This window comes from Mobula hypostoma, chromosome 5 (assembly GCF_963921235.1).
Source record: "Mobula hypostoma chromosome 5, sMobHyp1.1, whole genome shotgun sequence".
NCBI classification, from domain to species: Eukaryota; Metazoa; Chordata; class Chondrichthyes; order Myliobatiformes; family Myliobatidae; genus Mobula; species Mobula hypostoma.
In genome coordinates this window covers 6,643,044-6,663,781 of record NC_086101.1, presented here as the reverse complement: position 1 = coordinate 6,663,781, position 20,738 = coordinate 6,643,044, and the positions used below count along the sequence as shown (strand labels likewise).

The 20,738-nt window shown below is 45.8% G+C and overlaps 1 protein-coding gene across 1 annotated transcript in view; it reads right to left on the bottom strand.

Moving 5' to 3' along the window:
• LOC134346428 (uncharacterized) overlaps window positions 1–20,738 on the bottom strand; it is a 69,097-nt gene that overhangs the window by 14,907 nt on the left and 33,452 nt on the right. The window contains 2 exon segments of the mRNA XM_063047798.1: window positions 178–273; window positions 352–875. Of these exon segments, the coding sequence (XP_062903868.1) occupies window positions 178–273; window positions 352–875 (620 nt within the window).

Below are 20,738 nucleotides of genomic sequence, written 5' to 3'. Positions count from 1 at the left end.
CCACGCAGTGTCGGCTAAAGGACGGAACTGGTTACGGGGAGAACATGCAAACTCCACGCAGACAGCTCCAGGGGTCAGGATCGATCCCAGGTACTGGAGCTGCAATACTCTGCCATTCTGCATTAAAGGGAACAAAACCACACAGCGAATTTGTAAATTCTGCTCAGGAAGTCTCACCCGAACTCCAGAAATCTTCTCTTTCTGTTGTTGCTCCATTTCCTCAAAATCAGATTTATTTTTTGTGAGAGAGTCTAAGGAAGATTTAACCCGACCCTGGGAATCAGAGAGTAAAGACATTAGACCAAGATATGTAACTAAGTAAACAGCTGGTCAAAACCTGGTTATTTTTACCTTGTAGATTTCAACGGCTTCGATAACCGGCATGAAGTTGTGAGACTTGTGTTCCCGCGCATCTCTACAGATCAGGCAGATCAGTGTCTTGTCCGTCTCACAAAACAGCTTCAGTTCTTCCTCATGTTTCTCGCAGCGAAGTTTACTTTCCTTCCCTTTCGGATTCAGGTTTAGTTTTCGAGCTTTCTCAGACAGATTTGCTAAGGCCCGATTGACCCTGAGGGTGCGGTCTGCAAAGTCCTCTCTACATTCCGGGCAGGAGTTTCTCTCCTCCCTTTCCCAACACCGTGTGATACAGGAGCGGCAGAAGTTGTGTCCGCAGTCCAGTGTAACCGGATCGGCGAAGAATTCCAGGCAGATGGGACAAATTACCTCCTCGGTTAAACTCTCGACCTGCCCTTTGGAAGCCATGTTAACTCCCGGCTCTTCCTGGTTCAGGATCCTTTCACTTTCGGGGAGCTGCTGAACGCCGGCGGTACCGCGATTGTCTTCTAGGGGCGCTGCAGTCTCGGGAATGAATGTTCCTTTTCAGTGAGCAGGAATCGTGTTCATTTCCACAGCAGGGATCAGAAACACATTAAACAAGTCTCACATAGATAAAGCCGGAGAGAAGAGCTTGGTTTAGTCTACGGCAGAACTGAAAGGGCAAGTCCTGAAAATAGATTCACAAGGGACTGTAAATGCAGGAATCTGGACTGAAAATAGAATGGCTGCAGGAACTCAGCGGATCAGACAGCATTTGTGGAGAAAAATAGACAGAAGATATTCCAGGTTGGGACAGTCCGGATGAAGGTCCTCGAACTGAGATGTCGATTGTCCATTTCACTCCTCTGGTATTTTAAGTGTGTTGCTCTGCAATCTCCACGTCACTGAGTCCGACAGTCTTCATCAGGCAGCTTCCACAGTAGCAGCTCGAGGGACAGAGGGACTGGGGGTTGGGTTGTGGGTGTCGGTCGGGACCAGTCTCCCACTAAAATACGGTTCAGATGGAACTGCACAGAAAGAACCTGCCAGACAACAGTGGTGGGTTTCGGGAACAAGTCAGTTTATTCAGACCCTGTTACAGTGAACATCGGGGAATACTTCCCGTGTCATCGCAAAGAACTCCACTGAGTCAATGATCTTACGGGTTCCTGTTATACAATGGTGACATGTGGATTTCATAAAAATTCATCAGGAACCTACATTTTTCTGTAGTATTCGATCTTTAATTGTTTCTCTGTGGTCTCTCACTATCTCACTGACAACCATTTCCCAGTGCTGTCTGTAATTCATTGTCTTCATTTCTGACCCTGGTTTTCTGCCGAGACTCTCATTATCTGATGATAAACTCTCCTGCCGTGGTCTGCAATCCAACCTCCACCTGTTTACCTTTGATCCAGTGAGCTTCACCTTGCTGACTGAACACATCCACAGTCTAATCACTGTACTGACTGTCATATCGTCACCTCTCAGTGACCTTTTCCCTTGGTCTAATTAATTTAATCATAATTTCCCAGATTGTAAGGAACCTAGTTTAAACATTTTATAAACTTTCCAACTTGTCTTAGATTCCTGAGATCCCTTCCTCAGATATCACTGCCTGACACTGTGTGGTGTGATTGTCACTTGCCACCTATCAGCCCAGGCCTGGATATTGCCCAGGTCTTGCTGCATTTGTGTTGTGGGCTGCTTCATTATCTGAGGAGTGGTAGGTGGTGTCGTCATCAGTGACCATCCCGACCTCTGACCTTACGATGGACAGAAGGTCGTTGGTGAAGCAGCTGAGGGTGTTTGGGCCAAGGATTCTGTCCTGTGGCTGAGATGATCAGCTCCAAACACCACAACCGTCTTCTTTGATTCTCACTGATTACCCCATTATTCCTTCACTTGCTCTATTTATTTTATAATTCATAGTGATGTTATGTCTGTGCACTGCACTGTTGCTGCAAAGCGACACATTTCATATCAGATATAACAGAGATAATAAACCGAATTCTGATTCTGTTTCCGCAGATTAGTCAGGCCCAGTGACCTGTCTGATCCGACCTCTCCTAATCGTGTGTGTCAACCCTCCCAACACCCCATAATCTCTCAGTTCATCCAACAGATCACACACACACACAGCTCTAAACACAACTCCTTCCTTCCACATCAGTGACGTATTACAGAAGGCAGGACCCTCAAGTCAGGCCTGGGCTCCTGCAGGGTGCAATATTTCACTGTCTCTCTGTAAACAAGAGACATTTGACCTGCCGGCCTCAGGGCTGATGTTCCTGTTTCCGGTGAGCTCAGTGACATTGAGTCATTCAGCACGGAAACTGCTGCTAGAAGATCATCAACTCACTGAGAGACGCTCTTTGGTCCGCCCGAAACCTGTTGGTCTCCCAGCACAGCCAGATGTCCGTCAGGGAATGCTGCCAACATTGAAAAGTTGCATCACCTCTGAGACAACCTGAGTGGCAATGGTTTAAACAATGTGAACATGACTGACTGGATTGACCAAATGGCACTCAGAATGTAAAATATTTTTCATACCGTGTTTAGTATTTTGTATACATTTTTATTATAAATGAAAGTCACATTTGAAATGCAAAATTCAGCTCAGATACAGGCCGAATCTCCTCAACCATTATTCACTCTCTTACACTAATCCTACACTGCAGATCCCACATTGGTCTCATCGATCACCTCAGTTCTGGAGTGAAAATGTGTCATCCTCAACTCCGGGAGACACTGGAGAAGGTGCATTTCCCAGTGTAAGGAAAGAGTTAATTGTGATTCCTCCTTGCTACTTGCTGAATTAAAATGGAACTTCAAAGACAAAATAGTGTCAGGTTGGAATGTGGTAATGGTCTGTTTTCCCTCATATTGACCAATGTCTTGTCTCTTTTGAATGCACATCATGAAGATGAAATACCGACGAAGAGTGTTTTCCTCCTTACAGACCTGTTGTCTCCTTCTTCCTAAATTCTGTGTCTGGGCTGAAGGTCGTCAGAGATAATAGGATTCAGCTGGAACCACCAAGCTACAGAAAAATACTGGGGTGATGATTATGGTTATGTTATGCTTTGATGTAATCTTAAAAGGTATAAAAAGGGCATTTTCTTTGTATAATGGGAGAGTTTTGTCTGAGGCTAGATCACCACCGGTGTTAATGTTGAGATTTAGATGAGGGGAGAGGGAATAGGGATGGAGAAGTTTGAGAACAATTGTTGGATCTGTGACACCCTTCTGACATTGCAGAGATCGGCTCAGTGAATGATAAGAATTATTTTGATTCTGTACTGCAACTACTGCAGACTTTTGATTTTTCTATCAGTGTTGCATTTGTGCTGGTTCTAATGAGATGTTTTCTTGTGGCCTTGAACATGTGTGCAGCATCTGCTTTATCTGTGAATGCGTATGTGAATAACCTGAGCTGAATCAGAAAATAACACAATGAATCTTAAATATCGTTTTCTTTATACCCCGTGTGGCCAGTAGGTGGCGGCATTGCTCCAGTTATTCGCTCCACTCTCTGTTTCACCCAGTCGGGATGGAATGTGTCAAAAGATGCCAAGTGCACACCCGCCGCTCCCCACTGTCCAGCAGGGGTTGTGGGGAATCTCTGGTACACCCCCCCCCCACGGTCCTTACCAGGGAGCGAGCATCACAGACTGAGGGGATCACAAGCGAAACCCTCTGGTTTCCTTGTCTGTGTAAGTCTTGGGAAGACACTGTCCGGTCCCGTCAAACTTGTGAGATTGAGACGGCTCTCCCACCCGAAACCCCGGTTTGTGTGGATGCTGTGTAATTTGCTACCCTGTTAGATATTAGTGCCACGGAGCAGCAGACAGGACACTGCATTCGAACGAAGGAAATTTATTTATGATTATTTAACCTAACTAAAGGGTTAGTAAAGAAAAACAAAAAGAGAAAAAGCATTTTAATTAAACAGTCAAATGTTCACAAGTTGGAGCTCAACGTTTCATTATATTCACCGATCCTCAATCGGTCTCGGCACTTGGCTTCATCGAATCACGGTCCCGCACCGGATCGAATCTTACGACCTGTTCTCTCCAGCGTCTTCTCTCTTCATCTGCCGCCGAACAAAAGCTCCAAGCCCAACTTTAGTGTCCCTCACCAGAAAAACCTCCCCCTAGTTCCACCATCCTGACTGGATGACACACATTCCTCATCATCCCTTATCTTGAACAATAACCCAAACAGGCTGAGAGCAGAACTGACTGATCTTACAGAGCTGCTGAATGAAATACCTACAGCAGAACAGTAAAAATGTGACCCCGGGCGTTACACAGGGTACAGAAGTCTGGGAACACAGTGACTCAGCAGCTGTCGAGGGAAAAGTCAGCAACAACTGACACAGACATTACAGACAGTCAGAGTCTCTTTATCCTCAGCGTGGGAATGTCAAATACTACAGGGGGTAAATATAAGGTGAGAGGAGAAGGTTTAAAGGAGATTGATGAGGCAAGTTTTTTTTACACAGAGAATGGTCGGTGTCTGGAACGTGCTGTCAGGAGAGGAGGTGGAAGCAGATTCAACAACAACATTTCAGTGGCATTTAGACAGACACATGAACAGACAGGGAATGGAGGATTGTGGACCATGTACAAAGGCATTAAGGCATTGGTTTTCCCTACCAGGCCATAATCCAACCAGTCAATGCACCTTCCACCATACATCTATAGATGTTTATCAAGGCTTTTGATAACATGACAGAAACACAGAAACATAGAAAATAGGTGCAGGAGTAGGCCATTCGGCCCTTCGAGCCTGCACCGCCATTCAGTATGATCATGGCTGATCATCCAACTCAGAACCCTGTACTTGCCTTCCCTCCATAGCCCCGATCCCTTTAGCCACAAGGGCCATATCTAACTCTCTCTTAAATATAGCCAATGAACTGGCCTCAACTGTTTCCTGTGACAGAGAATTCCACAGATTCACCACTCTCTGTGTGAAGAAGTTTTTCCTCATCTCGGTCCTAAAAGGCTTCCCCTTTATCCTCAAACTGTGACCCCTCGTTCTTCCCCAACATCAGGAACAATCTTCCTACATCTAGCCTGTACAATCCCTTTAGAATTTTATACGTTTCAATAAGATCCCCCCTCAATTTTCTAAATTCCAACGAATATAAACCTAGCTGATCCAGTCTTTCATCATATGAAAGTCCTGCCATCCCAGGAATCAATCTGGTGAACCTTCTTTGTACTCCCTCTATGGCAAGGATGTCTTTCCTCAGATTAGGGGACCAAAACTGCACACAATACTCCAGGTGTGGTCTCACCAAGGCCTTGTACAGCTGCAGTAGTACCTCCCTGCTCCTGTACTCGAATCCTCTCGCTATGAATGCCAGCATACCATTCGCCTTTTTCACTGCCTGCTGTACCTGCATGCCCACTTTCAATGACTGGTGTATAACGACACCCAGGTCTCGTTGCACCTCCCCTTTTCCTAATCGGCCACCATTCAGATAATAATGGTTCATCATTCAGATGATGAATCTCCACAGACTCCTGAGGAAGTATTGGTGCTGCAATTCTTTCTTTGCAGTTAGATTTATATGACAGGACAGGGTCCAGGACAGATTCTCTGAGAATTTAAACTTACTGGCCCTCTCCCCCTCTGATCTTCCAATGAAGATGGACCTCTGGTTTCCTTCTCCTGAAGTTTACAATCAGAAGTCTACAAATATTGAGAACATGAGATGATAGTACTTGGTGTACTTTTCCAGTGTTCTATAGATTAAGGATCAGTTCCTGTGGATTGGAGGGTGGCTAATGTTGTCCTTCTCTTCAAGAAGGGAAGAAGAGAGAAAACAGGGAATAATAGACCGGTTAGCCTGACGTCGGTGGTGGGAAAGATGCTGGAGTCAATTATAAAAGATGAAATTACGACACATCTGGATAACAGTAACAGGATCGGTCTGAATCAGCATGGATTTACGAAGGGGAAATCGTGCTTGACTAATCTGGAATTTTTTGAGGATGTAACTTTGAAAATGGACAAGGGAGAGCCAGTGGATGCAGTGTACCTGGACTTTCAGAAAGCCTTTGATAAAGTCCCACATAGGAGATTAGTGGGCAAAATTAGGGCACATGCTATTGGGGACAGAGTACTGACATGGATTGAAAATTGGCTGGCAGACAGAAAACAAAGAGTAGCGATTAACGGGTCCCTTTCGGAATGGCAGGCAGTGACCAGTGGGGTACCGCAGGGTTCGGTGCTGGGACTGCAGCTGTTTACAATATATATTAATGATTTAGATGAGGGAATTAAAGGTAACATTAGCAAATTTGCTGATGACACAAAGCTGGTTGGCAGTGTGAAATGTGAGGAGGATGTTATGAGAATGCAGGGTGACTTGGACAACCTGTGTGAGTGGGCATATGCAGTTTAATGTGGATAAATGTGAGGTTATCCACTTTGGTGGTAAGAACAAGAAGACAGATTATTATCTAAATTGAGTCAAGTTAAGAAAAGGGGAAGTACAACGAGATCTGGGTGTTCTTGTACATCAGTCACTGAAAGCAAGCATGCAAGTACAGCAGGCAGTGAAGAAAGCTAATGGCATGCTGCCCTTCAATACAAGGGGAATTAAGTATAAGAGCAAAGAGGTCCTTCTGCAGTTGTACAGGGCCCTGGTGAGACCACACCTGGAGTACTGTGTGCAGTTTTGGTCTCCAAATTTGAGGAAGGACATTCTTGCTATTGAGGGAGTGCAGCGTAGGTTCACAAGGTTAATTCCCGGGATGGCAGGACTGTCATATGTCGAAAGATTGGAGCGACTGGGCTTGGATACTCTGGAATCTAGAAGGCTGAGAGGGGATCTTATTGAAACTTAAGATTATTAAGGGATTGGACACGCTGGAGGCAGGAAGCATGTTCCCGCTGATGGGTGAGTCCAGAACCAGAGGCCACAATTTAAGAATAAGAGGTAGGCCATTTAGAACGGAGTTGAGGAAAAACTTTTTCACCCAGAGAGTGGTGGATATATGGAATGCTCTGCCCCAGAAGACAGTGGAGGCCAAGTCTCTGCATGCTTTCAAGAAAGAGATGGATAGAGCTCTTAAAGAGAGCGGAATCAAAGGTTATGGGGATAAGGCAGGAACTGGATATTGATTGTGGATGATCAGCCATGATCACAGTGAATGGCAGTGCTGGCTCGAAGGGCCGAATGGCCTACTCCTGCACCTATTGTCTATTGCCCCCGCCCCCCTTCACTGCAGAAAGGGATCTTGATGATTGTAGGGATGACTTTCAGTGGACTGAAAAGCTTGAGCATTTAGATATCAAGGCAGAGGATGTGCTGGTGCTTTTGGAAAGCATCAAGTTGGATAAGTCTCCGGGACCAGACGGAATCTACCTCAGGCTGCTGTGGGAATTGAGGGAGGAGTTTGCCGAGCCTCTGGCAATGATCTTTGCATCATTAATGAGAACGGGAGAGGTTCCGGAGGATTGGAGGGCTGTGGATGTTGTTCCCTTATTCAGTAAAGGGAGTAGAGATAGCCCAGGAAATTATAGACCAGTAAGTCTTACTTCAGTGGTTGGTAAGTTGATGGAGAAGATCCTGAGAGGCAGGATTTATTAACATTTGGAGAGGCATAATATGATTAGAAATTGTCAGCATGGTTTTGTCAAAGGCAGGTCTTGCCTCACGAGCCTGATTGAATTTTTTGAGACTGTGACTAAACACATTGATGAAGGTAGAGCCATAGACGTAGTGTATATGGATTTTATCAAGGCATTTGATAAGGTACCCTATGCAAGGCTTATTGAGAAAGTAAGGAGGTATGGGATCCAAGGGGACACTTGCCCACAGAAGACAAAGAGTGTTTGTAGACGGGTCATATTCTGCATGGAGATCGGTGACCAGTGATGTGCCTCAGGGATTTGATCTGCGACCCCTTATTCTTCATGATTTTTATCAATGACCTGGATGCGGAAGTGGAGGGATGGGTTAGTAAATTTGCTGATGACACAAAGCTTGGGGGTGTTGTGGATAGTGTGGAGGGATGTCAGAAGTTACAGCGGGACATTCATAGGATGCAAAACTGGGCTGAGAAGTGGCAGATGGAGTTCAACCCAGTTAAGTGTGAGGTGGTTCATTTTGGTAGGGCAAATACGATTGCAGAATGCACAGCTTTAATGGTAATACTCTTGGCATTGTGGAGGATCACAGTGATCTTGGGGTCCCAGTCCATAGGACACTCAAAGCCTCTGCGCAGTTTGACTCTGTGGTTAAGAAGGCGTACAGTGCATTGGCCTTCATCAATTGTGGTGAATGAGTTTAAGAGCCGAGAGGTAATGTTACAGCGAGATAGGACCCTGGTCAGACCCCACTTGGAGTACTGTGCTCAGTTCTGGTCGCCTCACTACAGGAATGATGCAGGAACCATAGAAAGGGTGCAGAGGAGATTTACAAGGTTGTTGCAAGGAGTGAACTTGACCTTTTCTCCTTGGATGACGGAGGTTTGAGAGGTGATCTGATAGAGGTGTACAAGATGATGAGAGGCATTGATCGTGTGGATAGTCAGAGGCTTTTTTCCAGGGCTACAATGGCCAGCACGACAGGGCATATTTTTAAGGTGTTTGGAAGTAGGTACAGAGGAGATGTCAGTGGTAATTTTTTTTAAAATGCATTGAGTGGTGAGTGTCGAGGCGGAAACAATAGGGTCTTTTACGAGACTCCTGGATAAGTACATGGAGCTTAGAGAAATAGAGGGCTCTAGGTAATTTCTGAGGTGACATGTACGCCAAAGCTTTGTGGGCTGAAGGGCCTGTATTGTGCTGTAGGTTTTCTATGTTGCTAGCAGATGCTTATTCTTGTATTCAAACATTCCTTCAACTTTGACACTCTTCATTTGATATAGAACTCAAACAGTGTACAGATAATAGACATACTCAGTGATGAATTTAAAGGGGGTAGGTGTTGCAACATCTCGAGCTTTCCACCTGGCCCATGTACCAAGCTGAAGGAAAATCCCACTGGGCCAGCCACACAATCCTTGTTGAGGTGATTCATGTCCCAACTTATCATTGGAGTGAGTTTGAGTGAAGGAGAGGAGAAAAGGCACGGGAAGACTCGGGGGTGGGGGGCCTGAAAGAAATCGACACTGGGATCAGCGTGTGAAGACCTCTGACCCTTCACTCTGGTGGGGGGGCATTTCTGTTCACAGTGAGGTTCACCGAGCTGGAGACTGAGTGAGTGGAAAGGACTGAGGTGGACGGTCACATGGAGGAGGGGTGAGAGAGGGAAGGGGGTAGTGCTGAGGCCAATTGGCCAGTGATGGGAAGGAGAGGTCTCTGCGGGAGAGTGCCAAGTAGCAAGCAGGGCCCAGTAAATGGAGGGGTGAGGAAGTGTTGGAGGTGAGATGTCTGAGGACGGGTAGACTGAGGGGAAGCAACAGGGGAAAACCCAAAGGACAGGAAACACAAGGATGAGGAGGATCAACAGTGAGAGAGTTCCAGGTGACGCTGGGTGGAAGTGGAGAAAGGTAAATGGCCGAGCCCTCTGTGTGTATTTGTGTGTGGTGGAGACAGAGAGAGAGTCTGAGACTTGCTCCAGGCTCCCCAGGTAGATGCAGGGATGATGTTTCTGGTAACGGGGGTGTCAGGATGAGGAGGCAGAGTGAGGGGACGACCATTCAGAGATGAATAAACGTATTTACCCAGTTCATAATCTAACAGGGCTCTGCACATTTACACAACAACTATGTTGAAAAGAGATGTGGATTGAGTTTTGGATACAAAGTGAATCAGTAGAAATAGCATTAGCACAGGGAAGTGGTACTGATCATGTCTAATGGGAGAGCAGGTGTGAGGGGCTGAATGGCCTCCTCGCTTCTGTTTCTGATGTTCTTCAGAGCAGTGTACAGACTGACCAGAGGGAGGATAGAAGGGTCTGGGGAATAAATAGAGGTGTAAAGCAGGAGGGTGAAAAGGAGATTAAATATCCATTATTTGAATTGTCAGGCAAATATCTTTGACACTGAAATGGGGGATCTTCATGCAGCAGAAGATTGTGAGGTGTTGGATACACTGGGATTACTCAAACACGGATGCAGGAAAACTTCCTGACTTCACCCCTGTACAGCCCTGCTCTGATGTGAGGTCCCACTCTTCCTCATTAGACTGATGGAGGTAGACAGCACGCACACCGGCCCTTCAGCGTAACATGTCCCCGACAACCAAGGTGGCTTTCTCAGCACCTCCCATTTGACGGCATTTGACCAGACTTCCTCTGAACATTTTCAATCAAGAACTTGTCTAAATGTCTTAAAAATGTTTCAGTTCAATCAGCGTCTACCATTTCCTCTGGCAGCTCATCCCATTTACCGACCACTGACTGTGTGGAAAATTTGCTGCTCAGGTCTCCTGCTGATCTTTACCCTCTGAGCTTAAATCAGTATCCTCTAGTTTTAGACTTCCCTCCCCTGGGGAAAGACTGTGACCATCGACCTCATCACTGCCCTGCAGGATTTCATAAAGCACAATAATATCAACCCTCAGCCTCAATTGCTTCAGGGAAAACAGTCCAGGTCGATCCAGATTCTCCTGAAGCCCTTGAGCCCCGGTAACATTCCTGTGAATCTTGTCTGCACACATTCCAGCTGAATGTCATCCTTTCTACAGCTCGGTGACCAGAACTGCACCCAATAGACCATCAGACACAGGAGCAGATTAGGCCATCTGGCCCATCGAGTCTGCGCCGCCATTTAATCATGGCTGATCCTTTTTTCACTCCTCCTCAACCCCAGAGTCCGACCTTCTCCCCGTATCCCTTGATGCCAAGAACCTATCAATCTCTTCCTTAAATACACCCAATGACCTGGCCTCTACAGCTGCATGTGGCAATAAATTCCACAAATTCACCTCCCTCTGGGAAAAGACATTTCTCAGCATCTCTGTATCCAAAGGCTGCCCTCCATCCTGAGGCTGTGCCCTCTTGTCCTAGACTCTCCCACCACGGGAAACATCGTTTCCAAATCTACTCTGTCTCAGCCTTTCAACATTCGTAAAGTTTCACTGAAATCCCCCCTCATCTTTCTGAATTCCAGTGAGTACAGTCCCAGAGCCATCAAACATTCCTCGTGAGATAACCCTTTCATTCCTGGAATCACCGTTGTGAACCTCATCAGGACCCTCTCCAATGCCAGCACATCTTTTCATAGATGAGGGCCCAAACCTGTTAACATTTCTCAAGGTGAGGCCTCACCAGTGCTTCATAAAGCCTCAGCATCACATCCTTGCTCTTGTATTCTAGATCTCTTGAAATGAATGCTAACATGGCATTTGCCTTCCTCACCACCGACTCGACTTGCAAGTAAACCTTTCGGGAGTTCTGCACCAGCACTCCCAAGTTCCTTTGCACCTAAGATTTTTGGATTTTCTCCCCATTTCGAAAATAGTCCATACATTTATTTCTACTACCAAAGTGCATGACCATGCATTTTCCAACATTGTATTTCATTTGCCACTTTCTTGCTAATTCTCCTAACCTGTCTAAGTCCTTCTGCACCCCTCCTGTTTCCTCAACACAACCTGCCCCTCCACCAAACTTTGTACCAGCTGCAAACTTGGCAACAAAGGCATCTATTCTATCATCTATGTCATTTGTATTCAGCATAAAAAGAAGTGGTCCCAACACAGAACATGTGGAACAACACTAGTCACTGGCAGCCAACCAGAAAAGGGTCCTTTTATTCCCACTTACTGCTTCCTACCAATCAGTCAATGTTCTAACCATGTTAAACAACAGGAATTCTGCAGATGCTGGAAATTCAAGCAACATACATCAAAGTTGCTGGTGAACGCAGCAGGCCAGGCAGCATCTATAGGAAGAGGCGCAGTCGACGTTTCAGGCTGAGACCCTTCGTCAGGACTAACTGAAGGAAGAGTGAGTAAGGGATTTGAAAGCTGGAGGGGGAGGGGGAGATGCAAAATGATAGGAGAAGACAGGAGGGGGAGGGATGGAGCCGAGAGCTGGACAGGTGATAGGCAGAAGGGGATACGAGAGGATCATGGGACAGGAGGTCCGGGAAGAAAGACGGGGGGGGGGGTGACCCAGAGGATGGGCAAGAGGTATATTCAGAGGGACAGAGGGAGAAAAAGGAGAGTGAGAGAAAGAATGTGTGCATTAAAAAGAGTAACAGATGGGGTACGAGGGGGAGGTGGGGCCTAGCGGAAGTTAGAGAAGTCAATGTTCATGCCATCAGGTTGGAGGCTACCCAGACGGAATATAAGGTGTTGTTCCTCCAACCTGAGTGTGGCTTCATCTTTACAGTAGAGGAGGCCGTGGATAGACATGTCAGAATGGGAATGGGATGTGGAATTAAAATGTGTGGCCACTGGGAGATCCTGCTTTCTCTGGCAGACAGAGCGTAGATGTTCAGCAAAGCAGTCTCCCAGTCTGCGTCGGGTCTCACCAATATATAAAAGGCCACATCGGGAGCACCGGATGCAGTATATCACCCCAGTCGACTCACAGGTGAAGTGATGCCTCACCTGGAAGGACTGTTTGGGGCCCTGAATGGTGGTAAGGGAGGAAGTGTAAGGGCATGTGTAGCACTTGTTCCGCTTACAAGGATAAGTGCCAGGAGGGAGATCAGTGGGGAGGGATGGGGGGGATGAATGGACAAGGGAGTTGTGTAGGGAGCGATCCCTGCGGAATGCAGAGAGAGGCGGGGAGGGAAAGATATGCTTAGTGGTGGGATCCCGTTGGAGGTGGCGGAAGTTACGGAGAATAATATGTTGGACCCGGAGGCTGGTGGGGTGGTAGGTGAGGACCAGGGGAACCCTATTCCTAGTGGGGTGGTGGGAGGATGGAGTGAGAGCAGATGTACGTGAAATGGGGGAGATGCGTTTAAGAGCAGAGTTGATAGTGGAGGAAGGGAAGCCCCTTTCTTTAAAAAATGAAGACATCTCCCTCGTCCTAGAATGAAAAGCCTCATCCTGAGAGCAGATGCGGCGGAGACGGAGGAATTGCGAGAAGGGGATGGCGTTTTTGCAAGAGACAGGGTGAGAAGAGGAATAGTCCAGATAGTTGTGAGAGTCAGTAGGCTTATAGTAGACATCAGTGGATAAGCTGTCTCCAGAGACAGAGACAGAAAGATCTAGAAAGGGGAGGGAGGTGTCAGAAATGGACCAGGTAAACTTGAGGGCAGGGTGAAAGTTGGAGGCAAAGTTAATAAAGTTAACGAGTTCTGCATGCGTGCAGGAAGCAGCGCCAATGCAGTCGTCGATGTAGCGAAGGAAAAGTGGGGGACAGATACCAGAATAGGCACGGAACATAGATTGTTCCACAAACCCAACAAAAAGGCAGGCATAGCTAGGACCCATACGGGTGCCCATAGCTACACCTTTAGTTTGGAGGAAATGGGAGGAGCAAAAGGAGAAATTATTAAGAGTAAGGACTAATTCTGCTAGACGGAGCAGAGTGGTGGTAGAGGGGAACTGATTAGGTCTGGAATCCAAAAAGAAGCGTAGAGCTTTGAGACCTTCCTGATGGGGGATGGAAGTATATAGGGACTGGACATCCAAGGTGAAAATAAAGCGGTGGGGGCCAGGGAACTTAATATAGATGCTGCCTGGCCTGCTGCGTTCACCAGCAACTTTGATGTATGTTGCTTCTAACCATGTTAGTAACTTTCCTGTATTACCATGGGCTCTTAACTTGGTAAGCAACCTCATGTGTGGTACATTGCCAAAGGCCTTCTGAAAATCCAAATATATAACATCCGCTGCATCACCTCTGTCAATCCTACTTGTAATCTCCTCAAAGTATTCCATCAAGTTTGTCAGGCAAGATTTTCCCTTGAGGAAACCATGTTGACTTTGACCTATCTTGTCCTGTGTTACCAAGCACTCCATCACCTCATCCTCAACAATTAACTCTAACATCTTCCCAACCACTGAGGTCAGGCTAACTGGTCTATAATTTCCTTTCTGCTGCCTTCCTCCTTTCTTAAAGAGTGAAGTGACATTTGCAATTTTTCAGTCCTCTGACACCATATCAGAGTCCAAACTTTTCTGGAAGGTCATGTCTAATGCCACCACAATCTCTAATGCTGCCTCTTTCAGAACCCGAGGGTGCAGTTCATCTGGTCTGGGTGATTTACATACCTTTAGCTCTTTAAGCTTTTTGAGCACCTTCTCTTTTGTAACAGTAACTGCACCCACTTCTCTTCCATCACACACTACAACATCAGGCATACTGTTAGTGTCTTCATCAGCCATCTCCTTGTCCCCAGTTATTATTCCCCTGCCTCATTTTCTAGTGGTCCAATATCTACTCTTATTTCTCTTTTATTTTACACATACTTGAAAAAAACGTTCACTATCCACTTTGATGTTAGCTTTCATAAGTCGAGGGATAGAGTTTAAGAGTCGCGATGTAATGATGCAGCCCTATTAAACTCTGGTTAGGCCACACTTGGAGTACTGTGTCCAGTTCTGGTTGCCTCACTATAGGAAGGATGTGGAAGCACTGGAAAGGATACAGAGGAGATTTACCAGGATGCTGCCTGGTTTAGAGAGTATGCATTATGATCACAGATTAAGGGAGCTAAGGCTTTACTCTTTGGAGAGAAGCAGGATGACAGGAGACATGATAGAGGTGTACAAGATAATAAGAGGAATAGATAGAGTGGATAGCCAGCACCTCTTCCCCAGGGCACCACTGCTCAGTATAAGAGGACATGGCTTTAAGGTAAGGGGTGGGAAGTTCAAGGGGGATATTAGAGGAAGGTTTTTTACTCAGAGAGTGGTTGGTGCGTGGAATGCACTGCCTGAGTCACTGGTGGAGGCAGATACACTAGTGAAGTTTAAGAGACTACTAGACATGTATATGGAGGAATTTAAGGTGGGGGCTTATATGGGAGGGAGGGTTTGAGGGTCAGCACAACATTGTGGGCCGAAGGGCCTGTACTGTGCTGTACTTTTCTATGTTCTATGTTCTATATTATTTGCCAGTTTGCTTTCATATTTCATCTTTTCCCTTCTGATGATTTTTTTTAGGAGCTCTCTGTAGGTTTTTAAAAACTTCCCAGTCCTCTACCTTTCCACTAATTTTTGCATTGTTGTATGCCCTTTCTTTTGCTGTTACAATAGCTTTTACTTCCCTTGTCAGCCACTGTTGTCCTATTTTACTATTTGAGTATTTCTTCATTTTTGGAATACACATGCCCTGCAACTTCCTCATTTCCCCAGAAACACAACCATTGCTGCTCTGCTGACATCCCTGCCAGCAGCTCCTTCCAATTCACTTTGGCCAACTCCTCTCACATACCACTGTAATTTCCCTTACTCCACTGAAATACTGCTACATCAGATTTTACTTTGCCCCTATCAGATTTCAAGTTGAACTCAATCATATTGTGATCACTGGTTCCTGACGGTTCTTTCACCGTAAGCTCCTTCAATTTCTCCGGTTCATGACACAACACCTAATCCAGTATAGCTGATCCCCCAGTAGACTCAGTGACAGTCTGCTCTGAAAAGCCATCTCTTAGGCATTCAGCAAACACACTCACTTGAGATCTATTACCAACATGAATTTCCCAATCCCCCTGCATGTTAAAATCTCCCATGACAAACATAACATTGCCCCTTTGATACGCTTTTCCTATTTCCTGCGGTACCCTGTGTTCCACCTGCTAGCCATTATTGAGAGGCCTGAATACAACTGTCGTCAACGTCCTTTCACCCTTGCAGTTTCTCAACTCAACCCACAAGGATTCAACGCCTTCCGATCGTATGTCACATGTTTCTACTGATTTGATGCTATTCTTTACCAGTGGAGCCACACCACCCACTCTGCCTACCTTCCGATCCCTCCGATATAACATAGAAACATAGAAAACACACAGCACATTACAGGCCCTTCGGCCCACAAAGCCGTGCTGAACATGTCCTTACCATTGAACTACCTGGACTTTACCCATAGCCCTCTATTCTTCGAAGCTCCATGTAGCCATCCAGGAGTCTCTTTAAATACCCTATCATTTCCGCCTCCACCATCACCGCCGGCAGCCCATTCCATCCACTCACCACTCTCTGCGTAAAAAACTTACCCCTGACATCTCTCTGTACCTACTTCCAAGCACCTTAAAACTATGCCCTCTCGTGCTCACCATTTCAGCCCTGGGGAAAAGCCTCTGACTATCCACACGATCAATGCCTCTCATGATCTTGTACACCTCTATCAAGTTACCTCTCATCCTCTGTCCTCCAAGGAGAAAAGGCCGAGTTCACTCAACCTAGTCTCATAAGGCAGCGGTGCCCAACCACCGGGCCGTGAGGAAATGATACGAGTCAGCTGCACCTTTCCTCATTCCCTGTCACGCACTTGTGAGGGGATCCAGGAGTGCCCCTATTAACTGTCTGAAGAGAGACAGAGAGAGACATTCATCATTGATGGGTTGTTTGGAAAGGAGAGAGAGACGAAGATTAACGTTGGACTGTCACTTTAAGGCATTGGAAGTAACTTTGGATTTCTACTGAGTTTGGAGGTGGAGACAGCACCGAGCAGCTCGAACGTTGCTATGGTGACCAAAGGCGGGTTGTTGATATTACTTTCAAGGACATTTCGCCTGCTTGTGCATTTCTGAGCCCGGCTAGCTCAGTCGGTAGAGCATGGGACTCTTTGAATGACAGGTGATGCTCAGCGCAGAGAAATAAATGGGAGGTCAGATGATACAGAGCTCAGACACATGATCTGGACACTGAATGAACATCGTTGTGCCCGCAGAGAAAGTGGGTTTTGGAGGATCAATCAGGTGGATCGATCCAAATTGCTATTCCAGCAGTGAAGAAGGGGTTGACTGGTGGGGAGTTGTCTATGTGTCCACGTTTGCCGGGGTGATAGCTCCACCACAGCAAAACCGGTCCCCCGGTTAATGTCACAGTCGGTGACTTGTAAAGGATTTCAGAGGACGACAAGAAGATCGACGGCATCAGCTTATCTGAAGACTAAGCTCACTCTCTCTCCCCATCGTTATTCATCTAAGTACCACGAACTGAACTGAATTGAACTTTACTCAACATCGTAAGACTGAATCTTTTTACCCCTAGACTTAAAAAAGCTTGGTTTTCACTCATATATATTCCACACTTACTTTTATATATAATCATTGCTAACCTGTTTGATTTATCTACATTTACTTTACTGTATTGCGTAGTTACTAATAATTATTAGTAGTTTATAGCAATACTGGACCACAAGTGTTTTCCATCTCTGCTGGTTGTTTATTCCCGTCACAGGGTACGTGACACACTGTTGAACTTGAACATAGGGTTGCCAACTGTCCCGTATTTGCCGGGACATCCCGTATATTGGGCTAAATTGGTTTGTCCCATACGAGACCGCCATTGCCCTGTATTTGCCCCGCTAAGGTAGAGCATTCCTATGAAACCTTTCGTGCCGAAATGGCGTGAAGCGAAGAAGCAATTACCACTAACTTATATGGGAAAATTTTTTGAGCGTTCCCAGACCCAAAAAATAACCTAACAAATCATACCAAATAACACATAAAACCAAAAATAAATAACACTAACTTATAGTAAAAGCAGGAATGATATGATAAATACACAGCTTATATAAAGTAGAAATAATGTATGTACAGTATATTCAGGAAGATGAAGGCAAAACCAATTTGTGGAGGAAAAATTGGCTCGTACACGGCGTCACATATACGCACGTCACGCATGCGCACACAGGTGCCTGTGCAAGGCTTCATAGTCATGGTAGTCTTTTCCCGGGGTAAAGTGTCCCGGGATTTGACTGCTACTTTTGTCCGTTATTTGGGAGTGAGAAAGTTGGCAACCCTAACTGTAAAAGACATGTTGAGGTGAGTTTAACCCTACTTGAACACCCCCCCACTGCCCCCCCCCACCCCAGTTGGCCGGCCCGCAAGAATATTGTCAATATTAAAGCGGTCCGAGGTGCAAAAAACTTTGGGAACCCTGGTCATAAGGCATGCTCCCCAATCCAGGCAACATCCTTCTAAATCTCCTCTGCACTCTTTCTGCTGTTTCCAAGTCCTTCCAAAAGTGAGGTGACCAGAATTGAGCACAGTACTCCAGGTGGGGTCTGACCAGGGTCCTATATAGCTGCAACATTACCTCTCGGCTCTTAACCTCAATCCCACGGTTGATGAAGGCCAATACACCGTATGCTTTCTTAACCACAGAGCCAATCTGCATAGCAGCTATGGACTCGGACCTCAAGATCCCTCTGATCCTCCACACTGCCAAGGGTCTTACTATTAATACTGTATTCTGCCATCATATTTGACCTACCAAAATGAACCATCTCACACTTACCTGGGTTGAACTCCATCTGACACTTCTCACCCCAGTTTTGCATCCTATCAATGTTCCGTTGTAACCCCTGACATCCCTTCACACTATCCACATTGCACCCAACCTTTGTGTCATCAGCAAATTTATTAACCCATCCCTCCACTTCCTCATCCAGGTCATTTATAAAAATCACAAAGAGCAGTGTTCCCAGAACAGATCCCTGAGGCACACAACTGGTTACCGGACTCCATGCAGAATATGACCCTTCTACAACCACTCTTTGCCTTCTGTGAGCAAGTCAGTTCTGGATCCACAAAGCAATGCCCCCTTCGATCCCATGCCTCCTTACTTTCTTAGTAAGCCTTGCATGGGGTACCTTATCAAATGCCATATACACTACATCTACTGCTCTTCCTTCATCAGTGTGTTTAGCCACATCCTCAAAAAATTCACTCAGGCTCATAAGGCACGACCTGCCTTTGACAAAGCCATGCTGACTATTCCTAATCATATTATGCCTCTCCAAATGTTTGTAACCTCTCAGGATCTTCTACATCAACTTACCAATCACTGAAGTAAGACTCACTGGCCTATAATTTCCTGGGCTATCCCCACTCCCTTTCTTGAAATAAGGAACATCACCTGCAATCTTTCAATTCTCCGGAACCTTTCCCATCCCTATTGATGATGCAAAGATCATTGACAGAGGCTCAGCAATCTCCTTCCTCGCTTCCCACAGTAGCCTGGGGTATATCCCATCTGGTCCCAGTGACATATCTAACTTGATACTTTCTAAAAGCTCCAGCACATCCTCTTTCTTAATATCTACATTCTCAAGCTTTTGAGTCCACTGCAAGTCATCCCTACAATCATCAAAATCCTTTTCCGTATTGAATACTGAGGTAAAGTATTCATTAAGTACCTCCACTATGTCCTCTGGTTCCATACACACTTCCCCACTATCACACTTCATTGGTCATATTCTCTCACGTCTTATCCTCTTGCTCTTCACATACTTGTAGAATACCTTGGGTTTCCTTAACCCTGTCCACCAAGACCTTCTCATGGCCCCTAATAGCTCTCCTAATTTCATTCTTAAGCTCCTTCTTGCTAGCCTTATAATCTTCTAGATTCGTATCAGTACCTAGTTCTTTGAACCTTTCATATGCTCTTCTTTTCTTCTTGACCAGATTTACAACAGCCTGTGTGCACCATGGACCTTCTACCCAACCATCATTTCTCTGTCTCATTAGAATATACCGACTCAGAACCCCACGCAAATATCCCCTGAACATTTGCCACATTTCTTTGGTATATTTCCCTGAGAACATGTTTCCAATTTATGCTTCCAAGTTCCTGCCAAATATCCTCATAGTTCCCCTTACTCCAATGAAACATTTCTCTAACTTGTCTATTTCTAACCTTCTCCAATGCTATGGTAAAGGAGAGAGAATTGTGATCACTATCTCCAAAATGCTCTCCCACTGAAAGACCTGACACCTGACCAGGTTCATTTCCCAATACCAGATCAAGTACAGCCTCTCCTCTTGTAGGCTTACCTGCATATAATGTCAAGAAACCTTCCTGAACACACCTAACAAACTCCACCCCATCTAAACCCCTCACTCTCAGGAGATGCCAATCAATATTTGGGAAATTAAAATCTCCCACCAACCCTGTTATTATTACTCCTTTCCAGAATCTCTCTCCCAATCTGCTCCTCGATGTCATGTTACTATTGGGTGGTATATAAAAAACACCTAGTAGAGTTAGTCACCCCTTCCTATTCCTAAGTTGAACCCATAGACACTCCATAGACAATCCCTCCATGACTTCCTCCTTTTCTGCAGCCGTGACACTATCTCTGATCAACAGTGCCATGCCCCCACCTCTTTTGCCTTCCTTCCTATCCTTTCAGAGACATCTAAAGCCTGGCACTTGAAGTAGCCATTCCTGCCCCTGCACCATCCAAGTCTCTGTAATGGCCACAACATCATAGCTCCAAGTGCTTATTCACGCTCAAAACTCATACACTTTATTCATGATTCTCCTCGCATTAAAATAGACACATCTCAAACCATCGGACTGAGCGTATCCCT